General features: G+C 42.8%; 1 protein-coding gene across 1 annotated transcript; it reads left to right on the top strand.

The window, feature by feature from the left end:
- The first annotated feature begins 1,332 nt into the window (after positions 1–1,332).
- On the top strand, positions 1,333–10,327 carry cdk13 (cyclin dependent kinase 13). Its single transcript, XM_020633616.3, has 14 exons — positions 1,333–2,513; positions 2,975–3,538; positions 3,642–3,800; positions 3,903–4,042; positions 4,159–4,329; positions 4,417–4,606; positions 4,713–4,769; positions 4,869–4,970; positions 5,139–5,216; positions 5,766–5,882; positions 5,969–6,100; positions 6,188–6,384; positions 7,390–7,899; positions 8,811–10,327. The coding sequence occupies exons 1-14, from the start codon at positions 1,354–1,356 to the stop codon at positions 9,506–9,508; spliced, it is 4,275 nt and encodes a 1,424-aa protein (XP_020489272.3). The 5' UTR covers positions 1,333–1,353; the 3' UTR covers positions 9,509–10,327.
- The last annotated feature ends 11,514 nt before the right edge of the window (positions 10,328–21,841 follow it).

The raw sequence follows: 21,841 nt of genomic DNA, 5'->3' as shown, positions 1-21,841 counted from the left end.
TGAGATAGAAAGCTGAAATAATGAGATAAAAAGTTTAAATAATGAGATGAAAAGTTTAAATTATGAGATATAAAGTCATAATAATGAGATAAGTCAAAATAATGAGATAAAAAGTTGAAATTATGAGACTTTATTATTTTCATCTTTATTTTCTTTACTGGCGGAAATTTTAGTATTATTACTATTATTATTATTATTATTATTATTATTCGTGTCTCTACATGAATTTGATAACATCTAGATGTTGCTTTGCACTGGGCTCGGCACAGGGTGCTGTTGTAAGACGGGTTAAAGATATAACATGTTACTGCTGCTGGTACTGTCTTGCCTGCATGGTGTCTATTGTTTGGTCGGGTAAAATGAATTAAAATAAAATAATTGGAATCTAAATTATTATTAAAATAAAATCCCTCTTTTATTTCGAAACGCTCGTGATTGCATTAAATGTTGGCGATAGGGGTTCCCCTTTGCGATGACGTAACCGCTTATCTGGATTACGCATACGGGTACTATTGGTTCACACCGACGCACAAGGCCTGTAGTTTGAAAGCTGTGTCGGGCCCACAGACGAGTAGCCACATTGCGAACAAAGTTGCAACATTTTTTAAATAAATACAAGGCCCGATTTGACTGGAATTACGCGCGCCACCCCCCCCCGGACCGTGCGGCGGCAACAACCCGACAGGAACACGTAGAAAGCAGACGTGTTTTTTTAATTTCATCTTGACTTGAGTCGCGTTGAAACTCCAAAAGCGAGAAAGCTAAGCGAAGCTAGCGTGCGGCTAACCCAGCACAAACTCGTGTTCACTTCCTTGTTGGAGCGAGGATATGGAAGGAGAGAGAAAGTTTGCCGGAGGGAGACGGAGTTTTCTTCTCCCACTCTAACACTATCTGTTTCATGGGTTCGCATGCGTGCAAACATCTCCCGAAGAGCTGGGTTTTTAAAAATGTACCGGCGGTGCTCCGGGCCTTGTGTGTGTTTTTGTGACCATGAGAGTTTAGCCGGACACCGTTAGCTTAGCTTAGCTTCAGGAGGCTAACTCGCTTTTAACCGAGGAGGAGCAAAATCCGTCCTGGACTACAAGACTGGATATATAACTAAACACTAAACTGTGTGTGGGGGGTTTTAAGTGACGGAAGCGGACTGCACTGAAGTGTCATGACACACCACCTCGGGTAATTGTTTTTGAGGCAGCTTTGTGATGCTAACTTGTGATTTAAAGTGACACAGCTAGCCCGATGTTTGGTTTCACGACGCGGTAAGAAACACAGCTTTGGGTGAGGTTAAAGGTTAATTGGGGTGGTGGTGGAGGAGGAGGGGGGTGGGGGGGGGTTTGTATATTGTGTAGTTAAATGCCTAATTCGGAGGTGCTTCGGGAGGGTCGGGGACGGAGCCCCTCTTCTAACAGGCGGGTGAAACCGGGGAGCGGTGCTGCTGCTGCCGCCGCTGCTGCTGCTCCTCCTCCGCGGGACAGGCACCGGGAGAAGAGGCGGTCGTCGGCGTCCAGGAGGAAGAAACGCAGACAGGCGAAGGAGAGAGGCTTGTTGCTTGGTGCTGGTGCAGCAGACGGCCCCCCCGGGAAAGACCGAAAAAGCACTTTTGAGAGAGAGGCTGAACTTCGGACGCTGGTGGAGTACGACGACGTGAGCTCCCAGTCGGAGCGGTTTTCGGGCAGCCCCTCTCCCAAGCTGGACCCCCACCACGCCGACAGCCTCTCAGCGGACCGACTCAGCGATGTTGACTTCGGGGAGTACAACGGACCAGCAACCCCGGAGAGAAGCCACACGAGAGACAGGGAGGCTGTGTGTGTCGGCAAAGAAGAACAAACAAGAGGACCATCTGACAGGAGCAAGGAGAAGGAGTCAGGCCGGAGAAGGGACCGCCAGAGCCGGGAGAGAGACTCCTCAAAAGCGAGGAGCGCAGTCGGTCTTAGTGGGTCTAAGAATCACAGAGACACTACAAGAAGCAGTGACAGAAATGGTAAGAGGACATCTACATCTCTATCCTCACAATCTGCAGATAAGAAGGATCCAAAAAGACACAGGAGTAAAACAAGATCCGACAAGGAGCCGCCATCTGCGTACAGAGATGCTCCACAGTCTTACAGAGATGACCGTGAAGACCTCAGGACATACAGGAGAAGTCCTGGTTTGAAAGCAGAAAGTCCCTATGGGACGTCTTATTCCTACAGCTACCAGTCTCCTGGTGGTTATAACCAGCAAATATCTAGAAGAAGTCCAACTTATGGAAGCAAAAGACTGTCTCCCACTTCAGCGTATTATGGTCGGGATGCAGATGTGTACAGCGCATATGGTGTGACAAAGTCTCCCAGTTCGTACTCCAGCAACAAAAGGAAGAGGTCACCCACGAGCCCTGTGAACTATCGCAGGTCCCCAAGTTATGGACGACATAGTCCCTACGAGCAAGGAGAGTTTGGTTCAAGCCCTTATGGGAACCGGAGGAGATCAAGAAGTCCCTACAGAAAGTCGCTGAGCCCAAGTCCAGATGTCAGGTGAGTTTTTACAAAGCAGCTTAGAGGACGATGTTTGCTTATTTTTTGGGGCTGTAGTGTATTCATGTACTGTATTAACACTGTTGTTTATAATTACTAAGTTGTGCTTCAGATTTAATGGTTTAGGATTAGTTAGGGATTTTGCATATTAAAAGTAATCACAAGTTTTAATTTGACTGGTTCAACATCAGTTATAAAATGCAAGGTGTGATATAATTGTGCAACTCAAACAAGGACTTTAAATTTGCTTGGACCAGATTGTCTTAAGTCTCGCATGTGAGATGCATGTGCTTCATGTACAATGTGTGTCATGACTTCATTTGTATGTTACTATCTGTGGCTCAGTATTCTTCAAATTTACATACCCACTTTTTTATCTAATGCAAAGGGATGGACAGCTGTCATGTAAAGTTCACAAAGCTGACACAAATTCTAAAGGTGTCTCTTTCCTTTCATTACAGGCGATCTGCTAGGTCACGTAGCAGAAGTCCGTATACATCCTCAAGGCATTCGCGTTCTCACAGCCATCACCGACACTCGCGTTCCCGCAGTCGCCCCTCCAGCCTCTCACCTAGCACGCTCACCTTCAAAACCAGCCTTGCTGCCGAACTTAGTAAGCAGAAAAAAGCCAAAGCAGAAGCAGCTGCCAAGGCCAAGAATGCCAGCAACACATCTACTCCAACCAAGGGCCCCTCATCTGCTCCTCAGCCCAGCCCCAAGTCCAATCACTCTTCCAGGAAGGGTCGCCCTCCCTCCCCACCACAGCCGGAGAAAGGTCCCAGGACTCCCACATCCAGCCAGCCTCAGTCCCCCTCTGACAGGTCGACCAAGAGGGCAGCAGAGCACCAGACCAGCAGGGACAGAGACGTCAAGGGCAAAGACGACTCTGTACATCGGGACAAAAGGAAAGCGTTATTATCTGCACAGATCAAGGACAAGGAAAGAGCCAATGTCCCACTCCTGTCTGCTCTATCATCCCTACCGCTGCCTCAAACAGTTCTTGAGCACATGGATAAAGGAGACAGGTATGGGTGGTGTTATTTGTTGACCTATAATTTAAATTCACACCTATACCTGATTGTGAAGACTTACTCAAACTTATGTATTTCCTATGTTTTCTTCTTTCAGCTTGAAGGACAGCTTACTCTCAGGAAAGAAAAAGTCAGAGAGAAAAGCCCGTCAGCTGCTCACTGACCTGCCTCTGCCGCCTGAACTTCCTGGTGGCACGTCTTCCCCGCACAGCCCACCTGATGACAAAAAGTCTGGAACAATTCGTAGACGACCCAAGTACGTTCATGCACATTTAGTGTCCTATATTGTCTTTTCTTCTGCTATTGTTTGCTGTATATTCACTTGGCTCACACTGGAATCCTTTCTCCTAAATACTAGAATTTGTGGCCCAAGATATGGAGAGATTAAAGAAACAGAGATAGATTGGGGGAAACGCTGTGTGGACAAGTTTGAGATCATTGGAATCACGGGGGAAGGCACCTACGGCCAGGTGTACAAAGCTAAAGACAAGGACACTGGTAAGTGTGTTATTAACATGGAGCCATTCTCAGTGTTATTTAAAGGCCACGTGAAGCTTGATTAGCTCCTGATGTGGTCCTGACATGTTTTTTTTTTTCTCTCTTCTGTTTTATAGCTGAGATGGTGGCTTTGAAAAAGGTTAGACTAGACAATGAAAAGGAGGGCTTCCCGATCACGGCCATCAGAGAAATTAAGATTTTGAGACAACTCAACCACAAGAGTATCATAAACATGAAGGAGATTGTCACGGACAAGGAGGATGCTCTAGATTTCAAGAATGATAAAGGTACATTATAGTTCTACTCTGGAGCATAACAGAAATGAGTTTGATACCTGTTTTTTAGTGACTAAATCGTTCATTCCCTCGCCTCAGGTGCTTTCTATCTGGTATTTGAATACATGGACCACGACCTGATGGGTTTGCTCGAGTCTGGCCTGGTCCATTTCAACGAGAGCCACATCAAGTCTTTCATGCGACAGCTGCTGGAGGGCCTCGATTACTGCCACAAGAAGAACTTTCTGCACAGAGACATCAAGTGCTCCAATATTCTGCTCAACAACAAGTAAGTGTTGCACTTTTCTTTTTTTTTAACACTCAAACTGAATGGAAAGTTTTCACGTTTTCTTACATAACCCCCACACATTTTGTTTCCTTCCCGTTCTAATCAGAGGTCAAATAAAGCTCGCAGACTTTGGTCTTGCTCGGCTGTATAACTCAGAAGAGAGGTGAGCACTCCGCGACGGTTGATCTCAACATTTTCTTTCATTCTCCTGTTTGTGATAAGGCTTAAAGCTTTACCCTCTTGTCTTATGTTCTTTTTTTAGTCGTCCATACACCAATAAGGTGATCACACTGTGGTACCGCCCCCCAGAGCTGCTTCTGGGAGAAGAGAGGTACACGCCGGCGATCGATGTGTGGAGCTGCGGGTAAGAACGAGGCTGCAGAATAGATGATGGTGGTTTTTCTGTCATAGATTTTCCCCCTGTAAATTAACCATCTCTTCCCCGGTCTTTGTCGTTTCTTTTATAACTAATGTCTCAAACATTTGGTGTCACACTTAATCATCTGCTGTCTTTTTTTTTTTTTTTCCACAGATGCATTCTGGGAGAACTGTTCACAAAGAAACCAATATTTCAAGCCAATCAAGAGCTCGCTCAGTTGGAGCTAATAAGGTAGGTTTTTTTGGCTGAAGAATTCAAAGAGGGAAATGTCAGATGTTTAGATTTGTCTTGTTCCCACGCAGCGGCTCACCCACTCAAACCAGAGACAAAAACAGGAAGAGAAAGCAGAGCTGATTTCTTTCACTGCGTCAATGCGTTGGTTTCTATATTGGACGTATTACTAAGACGCAACAAGAGGTGTTTTGATGAACAGGCCTCGCATGTTTTGTCATCACTGCCCTTGTTATATGAAGTGTGAAGGTGGTAATTAGTTCAGTGGAAACCCTGAAAGTGTGAACAGATCTTTTATTCCTCCTTGAGTGTGCATCAGAAACGTTTGAAGACTCTTTACGTTTTCTCTCTTTCACTTTGAAACTCAGCAAAGTACGACAAGAAAATAAGCTCTACTGGAAGCAAACATGATTCACTTTTTTAGGAACAAGTCAGGCCTGTTCTCTGGGTGTTGTCAGAAGTCATAATGTGATATGTAGAAGGTCACTGTAGTTTATTATGTCCACACTTTGCTGCTCTGCTGAAACCAGATACATTTCTGTGTTTTAGCCGAATATGTGGCAGTCCGTGTCCTGCTGTGTGGCCAGACGTGATCAAACTTCCTTTCTTCAACACCATGAAACCAAAGAAACAGTACAGGAGGCGGTTACGAGAGGAGTATTCTTTGTAAGTAGATTTTAATGTGTAAAGAATATGTAACAGATAAGACATCTATTAGTGCTTTTTTACTGAAAGCTGCTTCTGCTGTGCAGCATCCCTCCCTCTGCCCTGGACCTGTTTGACCACATGTTGAACCTGGACCCCAGCAAACGCTGCACAGCTGAACAAGCGCTGGGCAGCGAGTTCCTGAAGGACGTGGACCCCGACAAGATGCCCCCACCAGAGTACGTTTCTTCTCATGTTGCAGCAACATGTTTATCCTTCTCTTTACAGGCAGGATCATTGTTCACAATTTCTTCTTGTCTCTCCAGTCTCCCACTGTGGCAGGACTGTCACGAGCTGTGGAGTAAGAAACGTCGGCGGCAGAAGCAGGTCCCAGAGGAGCTGGCGGCCCCCAAGGCCCCACGTAAGGAACTGGGCCTTGACGACAGCCGCAGCAACACCCCTCAGGGCTTTCCTGCTGCTGGAGGTGTCAAAGCTCAGAATGCAGCAGCGTCTGCACTGCTTGGTGAGTTCAGCTCCTGTTTGTACTTGTGATGTGTGAATGTTAGCTCGTCTGTCATCTGGTTAGGAACTTTGATTTGTTATTCCATGGATGAAAGGGACTGGGCTCTTTGAACCACCTGTGACATGATGTACAGGGAACACCTTATACAGTATAATGCTTCTAAAACACACAAAGTACTTAAGCTGGACTTGAATAGTTTGTCATGTTTTAGAGGCCGTGGACGTTTGGTTGATATGCAAAGTAAACCATCTTCGATGTGAAACTACACCACACTCAGAATATGACTCATTTATTTCCTCACAATCCTGTACATCTGTCTTTTCTCTCAAGTCTTTAGATGATATATTTTATGTTTTTAGACAACACACTGAAACAATCCTGTTAAGTCAACTCCTAAAACACTGTTTATTATTCTGAGCTCCATCAGGCACTGAGCCACGTACACATGATTATTCAAAGTCTTAAATCCAAATGAAATTAGATCACCAATAAGAGCTTTCAATGTTAAACAGACAAACTGTTTTTCTTATTCAACTAAATCTACTTCTACTGAGGAAGTTTACAAGTTAAACCAACAATAGTGAATGTAGAAATCTGTTTTCACACAAACTGATCATTTATCCTAAGACACAGAAACATGTCAGAAATCAACAAAAACACTTTTAAATTGTGAGAATTCGATCCTTAACATTCTAGTGCAAACGTCAGATCAACTCGGCGATCTAGAGTAACAAATTTGGATGACATGTAAATTGAAATAATCACCCAAGTCCAAGTGGATTTTTGTTTTCACATAAAAAAAGTCACCTAGTTTGTATTTAAATTGGTATAAATTATTTCTAAACTCAACATACTAAATACTGTTTAACAAAAAAAGAAGAAGGAACAAATGTATTATTTTAAGAAGCTGTTAGATAAACCCAGACTTTGTTTTTAATCCAAGATAGATGTTCCAAGGTGAAATATAAACCTCCCTGCTCAGGTTAATTTTCTGTTTTCTTACAGATGCAAAGGGTCCAAACTCCCAGCTAACCCAGGAGCAGCTGGCGGTCCTGCTGAACTTCCTCGGCCAGCCGAAAAGCGCCGTCAACACGGCCCAGTTTGTCCAGTCCATGAGCACCAAGGTCAATCAGGAAACATTACAGCAGCTGTCCAAAGCTCTCGCTCCCTCCGACCCAACTGAGCCTCCGCCTCAGCCTACACCCACCAAGCCCCCGCAGCCCCCAGCTCCTGCAGGAGTGCCCCGAACACCACCAATGCCCAAGCCTCCTTCACCCCCCATGTCGGCACCATCGGGTAATCCGGAAGGAGAGGCCGCAGCAGCCACGCAGACGGCCATGACGATGCTTCTGGCTCAGCTCCTCCAGGCTCAGCAGGCTCCGAGGCAGGAAGCAGCTGATGGAGCAGAAGGAGCAGAGAGTACCAACCCTGCAGGAGGAGGAGCAGCAGCAGCAGGAGGGAAGCTCCTACCCCCTGAAGTCAAACAGCCTCCAGAGCCCAGTCCAGTCTCTCCAGGTAAGATTCATTTTGGTTAGACTGTGTAAAGTAGAGAGACAAATCTCTTTATTTTAAGTAACTGAGCTGTTCTGCAATAAAGCAAATTGGCAGTTGTGAGTTCTGATCAGATACTCTCCCTGTATCAGTTTGATATGAATGCTATAATCAGTATATGGCCTGAGTCAGTGTGAAACATTTAGTAACAAGAACAGAACCCCAAAAATTAAATAAATGCCTTTCAGCTGTCTTAATAATCTATTCTGATGAGTCAAAACTGGAGGTAAATATAAGTAAACAAATATAAAAAACATTTTGTAGTCTGTAACTTCAGTGGTTTACCATGATGTTAAAAGACTGGTTGTATTGTGTGTAGTCTGATTAAAATAGGACGTTTCAAATACAATGAAAGAAACACGCATTTTAGGCTAAACGAGAAGACACCGATTGTGCTTCTCAGCTGAAGGAGTTAAACATCTTGAAGTGAAGTTGTCCTTGATTTCATCTTTCAACATACAAGTTTGACATTTTTGTTTTCTTTGGCATGTGATATAATCGGTCAACTGGAAGAAGATTCCACAGTCACTCGCTGAAAGGGGGCATATCACCACCTACAGTAGCAGAACCAGACTTACGTACTATGCTTTCATAGTGTTGGCAAAGTGCAGCATGCTGTGTAGGCGACTGTTTCTACAGTTTGAAGCAGAAAAGAACAATTGACTTTCCAGTGAAACAAGTTGACACATTTAGGAGTTAATACAAGATGGTACTGGATCTATGCAAAGACTGGAGTGCTCACCAAGTCCTGATCCTGTATGTTAGGCCGTGTAGGAGGCATTTTTTTGACACGGGTATTGAATGGAAATTAACAGATCAAAACAACGACTGAGTAAAACAAACGGATCATAAAATAATGTTATTCTGTCTTTCAGTGTCTGAAGTAGGCGGAGTTTCCATCCTTCCACCAGACCAGAGACCACCTGAGCCTCCAGAACCACCTCCGCATGCTGACCTGGACTACCGGCAGCCCCCACCTGAACCCCAGACTGGCCACGCCCCTCCTATAGCTTCCGCAGGTGGAGGCGATGGAGGGAGACCCCCTGAGCCAGACTACCCACCACTCCCTACAGCAGAGGGTCCAGGTTACGGGGGAGACTACAGCCACCCTCCTCCCCCACCCTTCACTCCTGCAGGGTTTGGGGAAGGCTACATGGGTCACATGATGGGCGGTGGTCTGCCTCCTCACGCTCTAAGAGAAGTGTTCAGTGGATCCGGACAGGCCTCCGGCTCCTCGTCTGCAGCGGGAGTTCAAGCCCCTGCCAACCCAGACCCCTTCCCTCCAGGCGCCGGAGCCACCGGCCCCAGCAGCATGGTGTTCGCGGGGGACATAGACCACCGTTTTAAGTACAATCACAGCCCTTTACCTGTGGAGGGGCAGCCCAACCCCAGCGCTATCCACCTGTACAACCACGCCATGGCTAGAAAGGACAGCATACCTCCTCCACCTATCCAAGCACCAGGCCAGGCCTGGGGCTCACCCTCCCAAGTCGGGGCTCCACCACTACCCCTCGACTTTGTCCCACACGTGAACTCGACGGCAACAATCAGAGGACGAGGCCTGCCTTTCTGAAAGACTGGAAATATGAAACACACAGTGAACAAAAGGCTGGAGGACTCAGATTTGATCCTGGAGCCTCTCAGGCCAGACCAGACGGATCTGAAGATGCACACTCAGTTTGTAATAACTTAAATCTGTGTAAGGCATTGTGTTCCTCCTCAGTCTGGAATGTGGAGTATGTCACAGAAGGAAAAAAATGCCGGAGGAGCTTTTCTTGCTCATACCATTTTCATATTTTTTGTAATCTATTCTGCTGTCTTTTAAATTAAACTTCTACCTTTTTTGAGTGTACATTTATCAGGCCCGGGTACATTTTAAAATCTCTACCTTAGCCTTTCTGTAACTGCTCCAGGGCAGAATAGTATTAATGTTTTGCACTACTGACTGAAGTAGGCGGAAACTATTTTAGCTACAAAAGGCAATGGATGATGTGCTTTATCTGCACAATTAGGATGACCAGTAATGTAGTGTCCTCGTTTCTTTTTTTATGGCCATGATTATGTTGAAACAATAATGGCTCACTTGATTGAGTTGATGGCTTCGGTATCGGCACAGGGGAGCTGTTTGAGGAAAAGGACTGTTAGTTCCACAGAGAGACTGTTAGCACTTGGATGTCCGCAGTGAATGATGTGATGGAGAAAAAGGCTGTTTTCACTTTTTATTCCACACGCCGTTTTTGCCGGTAGGTGTTCTAAAATCTTGAGCAAAACGAAAATAACCCAAGTTTAAAAAAAAAAAAAGGAAGCTGACATTTTTTTTTTTGTACTAAAATGATTTTGTCCCTCTCCCTCCTCCCTTTGGCAAATGTTTATTAAAGAAATGCCAACAATGTATTGTCTGTCAAGTGTGTGCAGGGATTGATATTGAAACTCTCATGGTTACAGGCCGTGCGGTGACTTCACAGAGCCAAGGGCATCCTTAATTATGTCTAACCTACTGATTTGTCCCTCCCAATAGACATAACTTTGCAGGAACTACTAGAAACTTTTAAATGAATGAATGTATAAAACTCAAGTCAAACCCTCTTGACTACATATAACTGGATCCATTTTTTATTCTCTTTTAATGTTTATTTTTGGGCTTTATACATCTTTATTTAGAGACAGAAAGGAGTCAGCAACTGGGGAGAGGGAGCGGAGAATAACCTGCCGTAAAGGAGCCACAGGTCGGACCTGTACCCGGGCTGCCTGCCTGGAGGACCATAGCCTGCACACGTTGGGCGGGCCTACCAACAACCATGTCCTCCTTTTCTTAACAAACATGTCCATAGTGAATATACAGGTCTATTTATGCTGTTCTGAAGTCTGTTAGAGCTATTAATATTCATAAATCCAGTTCGCACTGAAAAGCAACATTATTCTGAATCTAACTGGTGATTTTTTGCAATCCAATATGTATTTAGTTGATTTTAAAAAAGGTCCAAGGTTTACAAGAGTGCTGCACAATAAGCTAAAAAAAGCAGACGGTTTGTAGTACTTTAAACCGGTCTTGCTCTCAAGTCGGGACATGAAAGCATGTTTTGAAGGTGTCGTCCCGGAATCCTAAACATTTTTTACTCTACCTCAGACTGGGCGTACTCCAGATTGTAAATCGAGACGGGTAAAAACCACCAATTAATTTGTAATTAAACTTCCAAGGACTGAGTGAGTGACACGATGATTTTTCATTGATATTCATAGTTTTATCTCGGCCTTGCCCTGCCTTGGTCTTGGTCTTGACTGGGCCTCGATCCCTAAATGTCTTGGTCTTGTCTCAGTCTCGGTCTTGGGTATGTCTTGAGTCTCGGTTTGTGTGGACTTAAACACTATAAAAAAAATATAGAAAATCTTGTTTATTTTATTTGTGCTTCTGTAAAAGTAAACAAATTAATGATGAGATGACTTTGTTGAATCTTACTAGATTGGGCATGTCAGTTATGACTACATATATATGTATCATTTTAGTCAATCATACAATATTTCTTCTTTACAAAAATAATATTTTCTCCACAATTTAAAGCATTGAAATTCAGCCCAGTTAAAGGAAATAAAAAGGCTTTGACACAATGTCCACCAATATTAAAATTAATAACAGACCCTGCATCGTTATAACCACTGGATGGCAGTATCAAGTAAAATATCATTCCCCTTTCACATCCCTTTCCTACAGTTTGCACTCAATGCCACATCTGAATTTGGTTTCTATGATGCAGATTGACATTCAGCGCTGCGACAGAGAGCAAACGTTCTCGCTTTCAAGTCTCACTCTGAACCGACAGACCTCAGCAGCCATGACTTCACTGGAGCTAAACCTCGACTCTTTGAGCGTATGCACCATTCATAACATGACAAGCTCCTCCAGTAAGTCAGAATAATACAAATAGACAGATTTTGTCTGCTTCTGTTCTGTAACATGAAAGCCCTTATCTTCTAGAGAAAAAAAAAAGCAGACAGGTTAGCACAGCTGAGGCTCTTTATCAAGGGAGACAACATGGCTGAGGAGATAGCAGCACACATCAAGTTTCAGAGAACTTACACACATCCTCACACACTGATTCAGAGCAGTACGACTGTCAGGAAGAAAGAAAAAAAAAAAAGTGTTCCAATATCTGTCAGCTCCCTGCAGACTCGATCTTCAAGCACTTTAACTGAAGCTTTGAACATAATGGGAAACAGTTTCTCAGAGATCACTCACCCGTCCTCCTGAATGCTCCCTGTTAACGCCAGCTTTGATACAAGTTTTTTTTTTATGTTTTCCCCCCCCCATTTTTACATTTATCAAATAAAACGTTGCTCTCAAGGAAAATCTAAATTTCCCTCAAAGGGTTTTCTCATGTTGAAATGGAAATATTTTTTCCAAAGATATTATTTTTCTGCCTTTTTGTACATTTATTGCCGAGATCAGACAGTGGAAAGAGAGAGAGTGGGGAAGACACGCAGGAAAGGAGCCACAGGTGGGATTTGAATCCGGGCTGCCCACTAGAAGGACTACAGTCTCTACTACGCTACCGGCTAATTTCTATAAAAAAAAAACACAGAGTAGCGGCTAATATTTGTGTAGGTCCAGGTCATCGCAAATCAAAGATTGATCCAAAGGCAGCTGGACTGGAGATCTTGAAGATGTTTCACCTCTCCTCCAAAAGACTTCTTCAGGTCGTCTAGACCATCCTCGATCGTTAGCATTCTTATGATCCACAGTGTCCACCACTTAGTCTAGAACTGGTTATGTTTGAACCCGTTTCAACACTGCAACACCTGTTGGTTTGCCGTTTGCCTGGCAAACAGAGGGGTGTCCAAAACGGCCGTGTGGACTACCTTAAACCCCGCCATACCTTCTCTGATCAAAACAAAAACAGACCATTCAGGACCGGAATTGAAACTTAGAAGGAGGACATACTGACTGCTACGTTGTTGTCAGAGAAGCCAGCACTTCAACACAGCATGTTTCCTTAAAGTCTGATGATATAGTAAGGTCATCTTATGATTTAATTCCATAGATATCTTACATATTACTACTTTAAGGTAGAATATTTATCTAAAATAAAGTATTGTATGAACACAACTGAAGCCACAAGTTGAGTAAACATTGTCAATAGAATGATTTGTACTATATCCGACACACACTGTCCTGTGTTTTACCCATCGTATCCACATCAGGATTTACCACACGTCACAGTGCTGCTGATGAAAAGGCGATTATCTCAGAGGGGTTTCCGTTCTGCTAAGCTAATTCAGAACGGGGATGGCAGCTAGTCTGTGATTAATACGGCGTGGATGATGGATTGCAGAGACTCTTGCAGCAGCCTCCGTGAGACTGTCAGCGTCATATTTTTGTGTGACTGATTGAAACAACAGTGAGTACGATTTAAAGAGGAGATGAGGAGGAAGAGACAGGAGAAGTATGGAAGAGTGTGGTGTTTAAACACAGCACCGCTCGTCACTGTTTGATAAATGTCTGTTTGAATCCAGCTTTTACAAAGAGAAGGTCCAAGTCTTCAAATATTTCAAACGGAGGAAAGATAATACAAGTGACAATCCCAACATCGTTCACAATATTTTGCCTGCCTCGCCTCGTTGTTTTCTGCGCCAGAAGAGGTCAGATTTCACACTACTATTATAGTAAGCTCAACTCTTGAACCCTGATGCCTTCTCAGTAACTTTAACACATTCATACTTGTTGAAACGTTTGGCATTTACAGTCAATATCTGTCATTAAATTCTGAGAGCAAATTAAGATGGATACCACTGTCATGTCTTTGTGGTAGGTTGGAAGCTGGCGTCAGCAGTTAGTCAGCTTAGCTACTCTTACCTCATCAATCAATCAATTTTTATTTGTATAGCGTCAACTCATAACAAGTGTTATCTCAAGACACTTTACAAAAAGCAGGCAAAAGACCTTACTTATTGCTATATTACAAAGATATATTATGTTATCTCGTGTTAACAAATGAACATCTTAGCTCGTGGTTACGGAATGGGGAGGCATGATGCGTGAATACGTCAATAGCTTATATTCTGGGAACGTCGCTGCTAGCCGACAACAGCATGGTCGAAATTGAATGGTGCGTTCCATTTTCCTCAGAGCTTGGACGTTCCAGTTACGAGTTTGTAACAAGTCGAACAAGCAACATGGACGCCAGAAGTACCTTTGTATGTTAGCTAATAACAGCGGATAAAAACACACTATGTGATAGTTTGTGGAGCGAAAATCACATAACATGTCCACAGAACTTTCACAATACTATCAGTGTGATCGATTTACTTACACTAAAACAAGACTAAGTTGCCAATAAAGACTGCAGTACAGCTTCAACTTTTATCTTTATACTCTTTATACAGTCTATGGTTCAAACCAACAGTTGAATCAATCATCCTCCTTTTCTCCCACCACCTCTACAGGGTCAAAAGGGGGGTAGCCCAGAACCCTGCTGGCCTTCAGCACCAATATGATAAGTCTACTTAACTTCTACTTTTGCTACAAAGTTCTGCTGGTCTTTATTTCTCCAAGTCTTTGTCCCTCTTACACTTGTTAAATCATAGGCTGCTTGTTAAGGCCTTTAAAGCTCTAGATCAATCCACTAACTATGTGCCTAACCTTCAGCCACTCTTGAACAGCAACGATCAGCAAAATGCCACACACAATTAACTTAAACACACATGGCAGGTCTTTGCAGTGCATGCACACACACTCACACACACACACCTGTACTTCCTATTTGAGACACAGTGTGGTGCTAAAGGACTAAAAAGAAGACTCTTCAAAAACAGAAGCATCTCAATCCATTAGCTAGATTTCATAAAACTTGCAAAGTTGAAAAATATGACCAAGATAATACCTCTGGGTCCTTGAAGCAACATGTATAAATGTGGACACACGAACATTTATAGTGCTGTCTGACAGGTTGACAGTGAATTCATTCCCACTCCATGCCTTCAGTGGGCGAGGGGGTTGTACTTCTTTAGCTGCTGGCAGTTGTTGAAAGTGGAACTCAGCCAATTTCATTATGATCCACTAGCTTATCATCTTTGGCTAATCAGAGGTTTACCTGGACCTGATCTTGTTAACTCATTACAGTTCCAAGGTGGCCTGAGGACAGAAAAAAAAGGTGCTGCCCGTGCTAAATGTTCACAGTGCAATGAGGAAGGGGAATAATTAGGAGTTAAAGATGATTTATTAAAGACTTAATGTGCTGACTTTGAATTAACCTTTGAGATTTTGCAGTAACCGAACGATAATGTGACCCTCGGCGCATCCCGGTGCCTTGGGCCATACTGCTCCTTGAAGAGGTGAGTCAGCTCAGCTAATGGCTGTTTAATGGCCACCTTGTTTGCTTTTTGTGTGCCCTTATGTGTGTGAGCATTTAAAGCGAGTGGAGACGTAGCTGACATTTTTAGATAATGTTTTGTTTACAATTTTCAGTGTTTCTTTGTGACTGATTTCCCCCCGGGGGGCCTGTGTGTTCAAAGTAGTTTTTAATTAAAATGTGAAATCTAAAAAAAGTAGTGGCAGCGCAGCAACAATTCTTCCACACGCATGCACAGCAAAACTTTCCTGGTGTCAGTAATTACGCCTGCTGCATATCGTTTAAGCTTAGGAGGAATACCAACCATTAGCACGACTACATTACAGGGTGTTAATCTCTCCTAATGAGAGGTTTCTTTTTAAAGACTTGGCATTAACGGTGTCATTTCAGAGAAAGCGATTTACCTGATTTTCGCCGAATGAGGGGCGAAAAGCCTTCAGAGTCGATCAATCATGATGGGAGTGTTAAAGGGCAGCGTTTCCAGCGTTCTGCTGCGTGTCAGGTGTGTGTGTGTGTGTGTGTGTGTGTGTGTGCGCAGCCGAGAGGTGACACTCTGCCCAAAGGTCACGCTGCATTGACCTTTATGGAGCGGTTGTCGCATGTGGTGGCAACAGCTTTTTTTGTTGCTGACAGTCAGAGGTGAATTCATTTCCACTCAGGAGCTGCAGATATGTTCAAAATTGAGTTTCACTTTGCTGCTTTTATTCCAACACATTGGGGCAGCTGAGACTCAATGGAAGTGTCCGTCGTCCCTTGACCCGAAGGTCGGGGGTTCAATCCCCATCTCCTGCAGCCACATGTGCGATGTGTTCTTGGGCAAGACACTTAACCCCAAGTTGCAACCGCTGCTTCTTCGGCGGCGTCTTTGGTGAGTGTGTATGAATGGGATTAGCTAATACTGGTGAACACTAGAATGGGTAGGTGTGACCTGCGGAGTAAAAGCACTTTGAGTAGTCAGGAGACTAGAAAAGTGCTTGATTCTGATTGGTCAATTACACATAACAAAGGCCTACTATCCCCCAATGGCAGACCATTGTTATGACGAACACACGGTTGCCATGAAGAGCAGACGGTTTGTAGTGATGCGGCTCAATCCACGGAAAGAAGTCCAGTCAATTTGACGTCAGTCTGTCTGCTGTTGGAAAAAGAGAAATAAGACTAAAACAGTGGAGCAGAGATTGCGGTGGGTTCCCTTCATGGTCAGACACATACTGCCCACCCAGTCGGGATTCCATCCTGTGATAAAAACCGCCTCACTATACATCTTCCCTTGCTTAACAGGAACTCTTACTTCAACACTATTTTACATTTCTTGTACTGTCATTGTTTTTCTTGAGAAACAATTTAGGCTCTAGGACTTTGACTTGTAAAGATGAAATGTTTACATTTTTTTAAAAGTATGTTTTGCTTATGTAAAGGATCTGAATACATCACTAGATGCTGTGAAACAGCAGATTTCTTATGTCTAAGGTGAGGAGACTCACACATGTTTTCCCTGTCGTGGACATCTCTCTCATTCTGTGAGGAGTGTGGCCTCACCTTCCCTCCGTCATCCCCATTAACTCCAACCATGAAGACAAAGGACGCACCAATCATTTTCAGCAGATATGACCCATAAACGTCACGCTCGACTTCACTTCACACCTTACCTTTGACATGGAAGGTCAGAATCCGGTGAGTCATTACAAAGTGAATCTGTCTGTGCCAATCTGGACCAACAGGTCGGACCCCAGACTTCTTTTTAGTAGGTTTCATCAGAGCTCAAGGCGCAAGGAAGCATTTACTACAAAACTACAGGCAGTTGTATGCTTGCTTTGTGAGCTGTGCAAGAGCATGTACAGAAAATATGACTACAAGGAAGATTGTTTTGTTTAGCTGTGAGGTGGTGTTAAATGTATAGTGCTCAAACTACAAGCTCAAACCTTGGACACAGTTGAAATTGTTGGCTCGAAACCAAAAATCGGCATCAATCAAAAACTTAGTCCTGCAAAATCTAGTTTTTTAATTTTCCTGATTAAAATTGAATTAAAGTGTTCTTTCTAATAAAATAAATAAAGAACACCTTTGTGACTGATTGTCAGCTTAAACATCGAGGTGTCACATTTCGACATTTCATTTCCCACAATTACAAAAACTGTTGGCCTTGTCTGGTTCAATAATTTCTGCAGTTTTTGTCCTCTTGGAGTTTTAATTAAAAAGCCGTTCAGTTTGTCAATGGCTTTTTGTTCCTTTTTTCTGAACAATTTGATTTCACTCCGTGTCGGTATTTCAGTGAAAATCTCTTCCACCTGTGACAGAATAGTTCCATTATAATCTTCAGGGTGTTCTTACTGCAGCAGATATTTGTTGTAATATCTGTGATCTTCCACTTCTACGCTGTATTAGGATGACGTGGATCAATAAGATCTCAGAGGGAAAAAAGCAGGGACAACAAGAGTCATTTTCTCTTAATTTCAAAAGTGTAGTTATCACCATTCATTAAAGATCACATATCATCCTCTTTTTTAAACCAGTTAAAACAAGTCTCAGAGCTCCCCAAAACATGTGTGTGAAGTTTCTTGTTCTAAATCCACTCTGATCCTGTATTTGATCATGCCTATAAACCCCTCTGTTTCAGCCCTGCTCAGAACAGGCGGTTTCTGTGTCTGTACCTTTAAATATGTAAATGAGCTGTGTCTGACCACGCCCTCTCTCTGGAAGGACTTGGGTGCACTCGGGCTTTCTCGCACCATGTCCTATTGTTTACGGTGAGAAGGCAGACTCAGAGGGCAGAACAAACACCGAGCTGCGGGAGTGTCACCCACCTGGGGGAGGGTTTACTGACCTTTGTGATGTCACAAAGGGAAAATCTACTAGCGGCCTGTTTGAGCACACATTTTCTGAAAAGTGGAGCAGGCAAAAGACGGAGAGGATGGACTTTTCTCATAATTGGCGGGGCTTGCAGACGGACTAGGGACACTTGTTTGTGTTAGAAAAACATATTAAAGTTTATTTTGCAAAATATGTGACCTTTAAAATGTGTTTAAGGCATAGGGGTAAAAATATTTTCCAGGTAGACACCCGAATGACAGCAAATCCCACTTTTATGCTTTAATGTTGACTGTCATTTCTCCAACATGAATTGAAGCCAGATGATCTGTGACAAAGGCTACACCTGTTTTCAAAAGGCAACCTCCCGAACGTTATGGCTGTCCAAGCCGTAGCAGAACCAATCTCCGGTACCATTAGTGTAAATTGCATAAGCAAACACAACCGCTTTTCCATAAATGTGAAGAGAAATATGAAATCAAGCGTGAAATGTGCGAGTCGCAATCTAGAGAATTATCGTGGCTCAAATTGAAAAGGCTTAGGGGGCTGGGGGGGATAGTGAGTACAAAACAGGCAACCGCTCAGACGAGTGTAAAGGTCAATAAGTCAATGAGACATCTTGTTTATGATTCATTGCTCGCTCGGTAGATTAAGCCGGGCCCAAATACTGCACAGTGTGGGCTCAGCAGCTCTGTTTGCAGTACTGTAAAAACCTTGACACGGGAAGAAGTGAGTACAGTTTGTTCTGCTGCTTGTTTCTCCGCAGCCTCCCTGCACAAACATGCCGCTCTTAAATGTTTTTTCTTTCAAACAGAATATATGTCAAGTGAAGAGCTGACAACCTTCTTTGTGAAATAAAAATGAAGCTGTCAGAGAATAAAAGTATGACCTCAAACTGAGGACGCGTATTTATCCGGAGAAAAAAACTCTGAACCCTGAAGGCTCTTGAACGCGTCACAGTCAAGAAATAAATAGTTTGTTGCAAGATATTTAAAATAAAAAGTAATTGAATAACAAGTATACAACGATGATGATTAAGATAAAATATACATCATGCTGTAAAGAAAATATTAAATATAAATTGTTGCAAAAGAACTCCAAATATAAATACATTTAACTAACATGTATAACATAAGAATTAAATGGTGATTTAACAGTAAAACTTTTGCAACAGTATCATCAGTAATGAACAACATCATATATTCATCAGAGTCAGAAGAAGTAAAAAAAAAGAAAAAGGGAATAAAGAAATCTGCAGCAGAGTTCAGTTGGGTGCTGATTAAATCAGTGCATAATCCAGAAAAACAAACCCCTGTATAAGTTTTAACAATTAGATATTTAGTTTGAGGAAACTGAATATAATCTCAACTCTAACATTTTATATGGCAGCTTTTATTTTGTAGTTTTTGGTATTTGCACTGAATTCCACATGTTTTTGAGCATTTCTGAAGTCTGTTCATCCATATTTATTTCGAGTAAAGGCTGCAGGGCGGCAGTAGCTCAGTCTGCAGGGAGGTTGGAAATTGGTCTGGTTGCTGGAGAGGTGCCTGGTCTCTTCCTGAGTACTTCCGAGGTGCCCTTGAGCAAGATGCAAAACCCCCAACAGCTCTGGCACGCTCCTTGTGTAGCAGTGTGAAGCAGCCCCACTCTGACATCTCTCCGTTAATGCATGTCCACACTGTAGGTCCTGTTTGTGCATGTGTGTGTGATGTGACTGATTTTAAACTTTCCACATAGTGTATCTAAAATGTTTGATTATGTGTTAAGCCAGGATTCATAGCCTTTAAAATCTGATCGAAAAGGAACTTTGACTCTGAAAATCCTGCTCTGTTTTAGACAGATGTTAGATTGTGCTTAGAAATGGAAATGAGTTGATATCCAAACCTGACCACAACAACAACAAGAACAGTTGTTGGATTTCTGTTGGAATAGGAATCTGACATCCATCAAAGGAAGCCAATGTTGGATTGACATCACTCTGACGGGAAAAGCAGGACTGTAAAGTTGGACAGATGCTGAATTATAGATTGAAATAAATATCGTAGTAGAGATCTGAACCCAACCTTAAAGAGACACGTCTTCTAACTACACCACACACTGTATCTTTCCAACTCCAAACCCTGACTCTAAAATGTCTTTAAAAACTTTTATTCTCAAGATATGTCGCTCGAGTGATTTTCTACGACTTAATAAACATAAAAAGAATATTATTTTATTTACAACATTACTGGTAAATTGAGTTTGGCATGTAAGATAACATGAATCGCTCCTGTTGGGGCCATCATGCCCAGATTTCCCAGTGGAAATAACTCTGGCTGTCATCTCGTCCCCCGGGGGACGGGGATAAATCTTAAAGACAGAACTGTTATCCAATTAGGGCTCCCACCTGCGGCCTATTTTTTCGTTGAGTTAACCGGCGTTTGGTGGACATATTTTTTCATCTTCAGATTTGTCAAAGAGCAGGTGTTTGATGCTAAAAATGCAAAAACAATCCAAATTTAGTTACTTCACTTTGCAGGTCCCCAGACAGAAAACATTATCTAGGGGAAAAAAAGGATTTCTATTCCGTTTGAGAAGCTTCTGCTTTTCCCCGTATGATTGCTCGTAAATCATGCAGCAATGATAGCTTAAGAGTTGAGGTTGCAGGTAGATGGATGCCCTTAGGCTGGTCTCTAAAGCGCAGTAATTAGATAAAAGAGAACATAAAAACACATCCCGATTACAGTGTCCTTGTTCCTTTTAATCACATCCTTGAAGTCACAGGATATTATGTCTGATTTGCTAAAGTTTATTTCTTCCCTCCCAGGAGTCCTGATTTGACTTGGAATTGGAGAAGTTAACTACTTCAGGCGTGTTTGCAAATTTATGTGAAGTTTTGCTGCGTGCTGGCGGTCTGTTGAACTGATGAACACTCTCTTCTGAATCACAAACATCCTCCTCCGACTTTAAAACTGTCGAAAAATTATTGGTAGCACAGAGGCTGGAGGGGTGAACGCTGTCTGCCCTTATTAATGAAGCTGTTTTTTTTTTCCCCCCTCATGAAACAAAATGTCCTCATTTGCATCCTTTGTCACCCGCGGGCGTGAAAAAAGTTGTTTTATGGTGCTCAGGGTTTAACTTTGGCTTGACACTGGCCAAGTTTCTATTAAGACTGCTTCAGAAACAAAAATCAAGAAATATAAATATAATTTTTTAAATATTTTTAGACAAGTCTGTATATACTGTATGTTCCTGCCATATAGCCTAAACTAGACCTGGCAGGCCTGTTAAATACTGTCATTGCTCTGGTTGTTTTCAATGGTCCCTATTGGTTGATATTAAAGCTCCTATGAGATTTTTAAAAATTGTTATCAAACATAATGAAACACTGATTAACGTTGAGGCCACTTTATCAGCTCTGAAAGCAAATGAGAGCATCAGCATAAAGATCGACTATTTCTATGTAGTTCATTTTGATGCTTGAAACTGTAGCTGCAGGTATAGGTGTCAGACCAGGCCATTAACAGCAAGCTGCAGAAACATACTCTTTGCTGTTGTTGTTGTTTTGCAAATATTATTGATTAGTAACATGTTTGAAAATAGGACGAGATTTACATGAGCCGGACAAAATTTTGCAGATATAAGAGATATCAGTTTTGTGTACAGGGGGCGCCAAAATCAATAAAATCCAAACATTTTTGACAGGAGTTTTAAGCAATATAATGAATTAATTGCAATCATGCTAATATTTGCCTGCTAGGTAGTTTAGCCTGTGT

This window comes from Labrus bergylta, chromosome 20 (assembly GCF_963930695.1).
Source record: "Labrus bergylta chromosome 20, fLabBer1.1, whole genome shotgun sequence".
Taxonomy (NCBI): Eukaryota; Metazoa; Chordata; class Actinopteri; order Labriformes; family Labridae; genus Labrus; species Labrus bergylta.
The sequence above is the reverse complement of the archived record's forward strand: the minus strand, read 5'-3'. Positions and strand labels throughout refer to the sequence as shown.

Bases quoted from the DNA above. Each gene is read 5' to 3' on its own strand.
- cdk13 (XM_020633616.3), top strand. From the start codon at position 1,354: ATGCCTAATTCGGAGGTGCTTCGGGAGGGTCGGGGACGGAGCCCCTCT. The intron at 4,330-4,416 runs GTACATTATAGT...CCCTCGCCTCAG, and splicing joins AGATTTCAAGAATGATAAAG to GTGCTTTCTATCTGGTATTT. The intron at 4,607-4,712 runs GTAAGTGTTGCA...CGTTCTAATCAG, and splicing joins AATATTCTGCTCAACAACAA to AGGTCAAATAAAGCTCGCAG.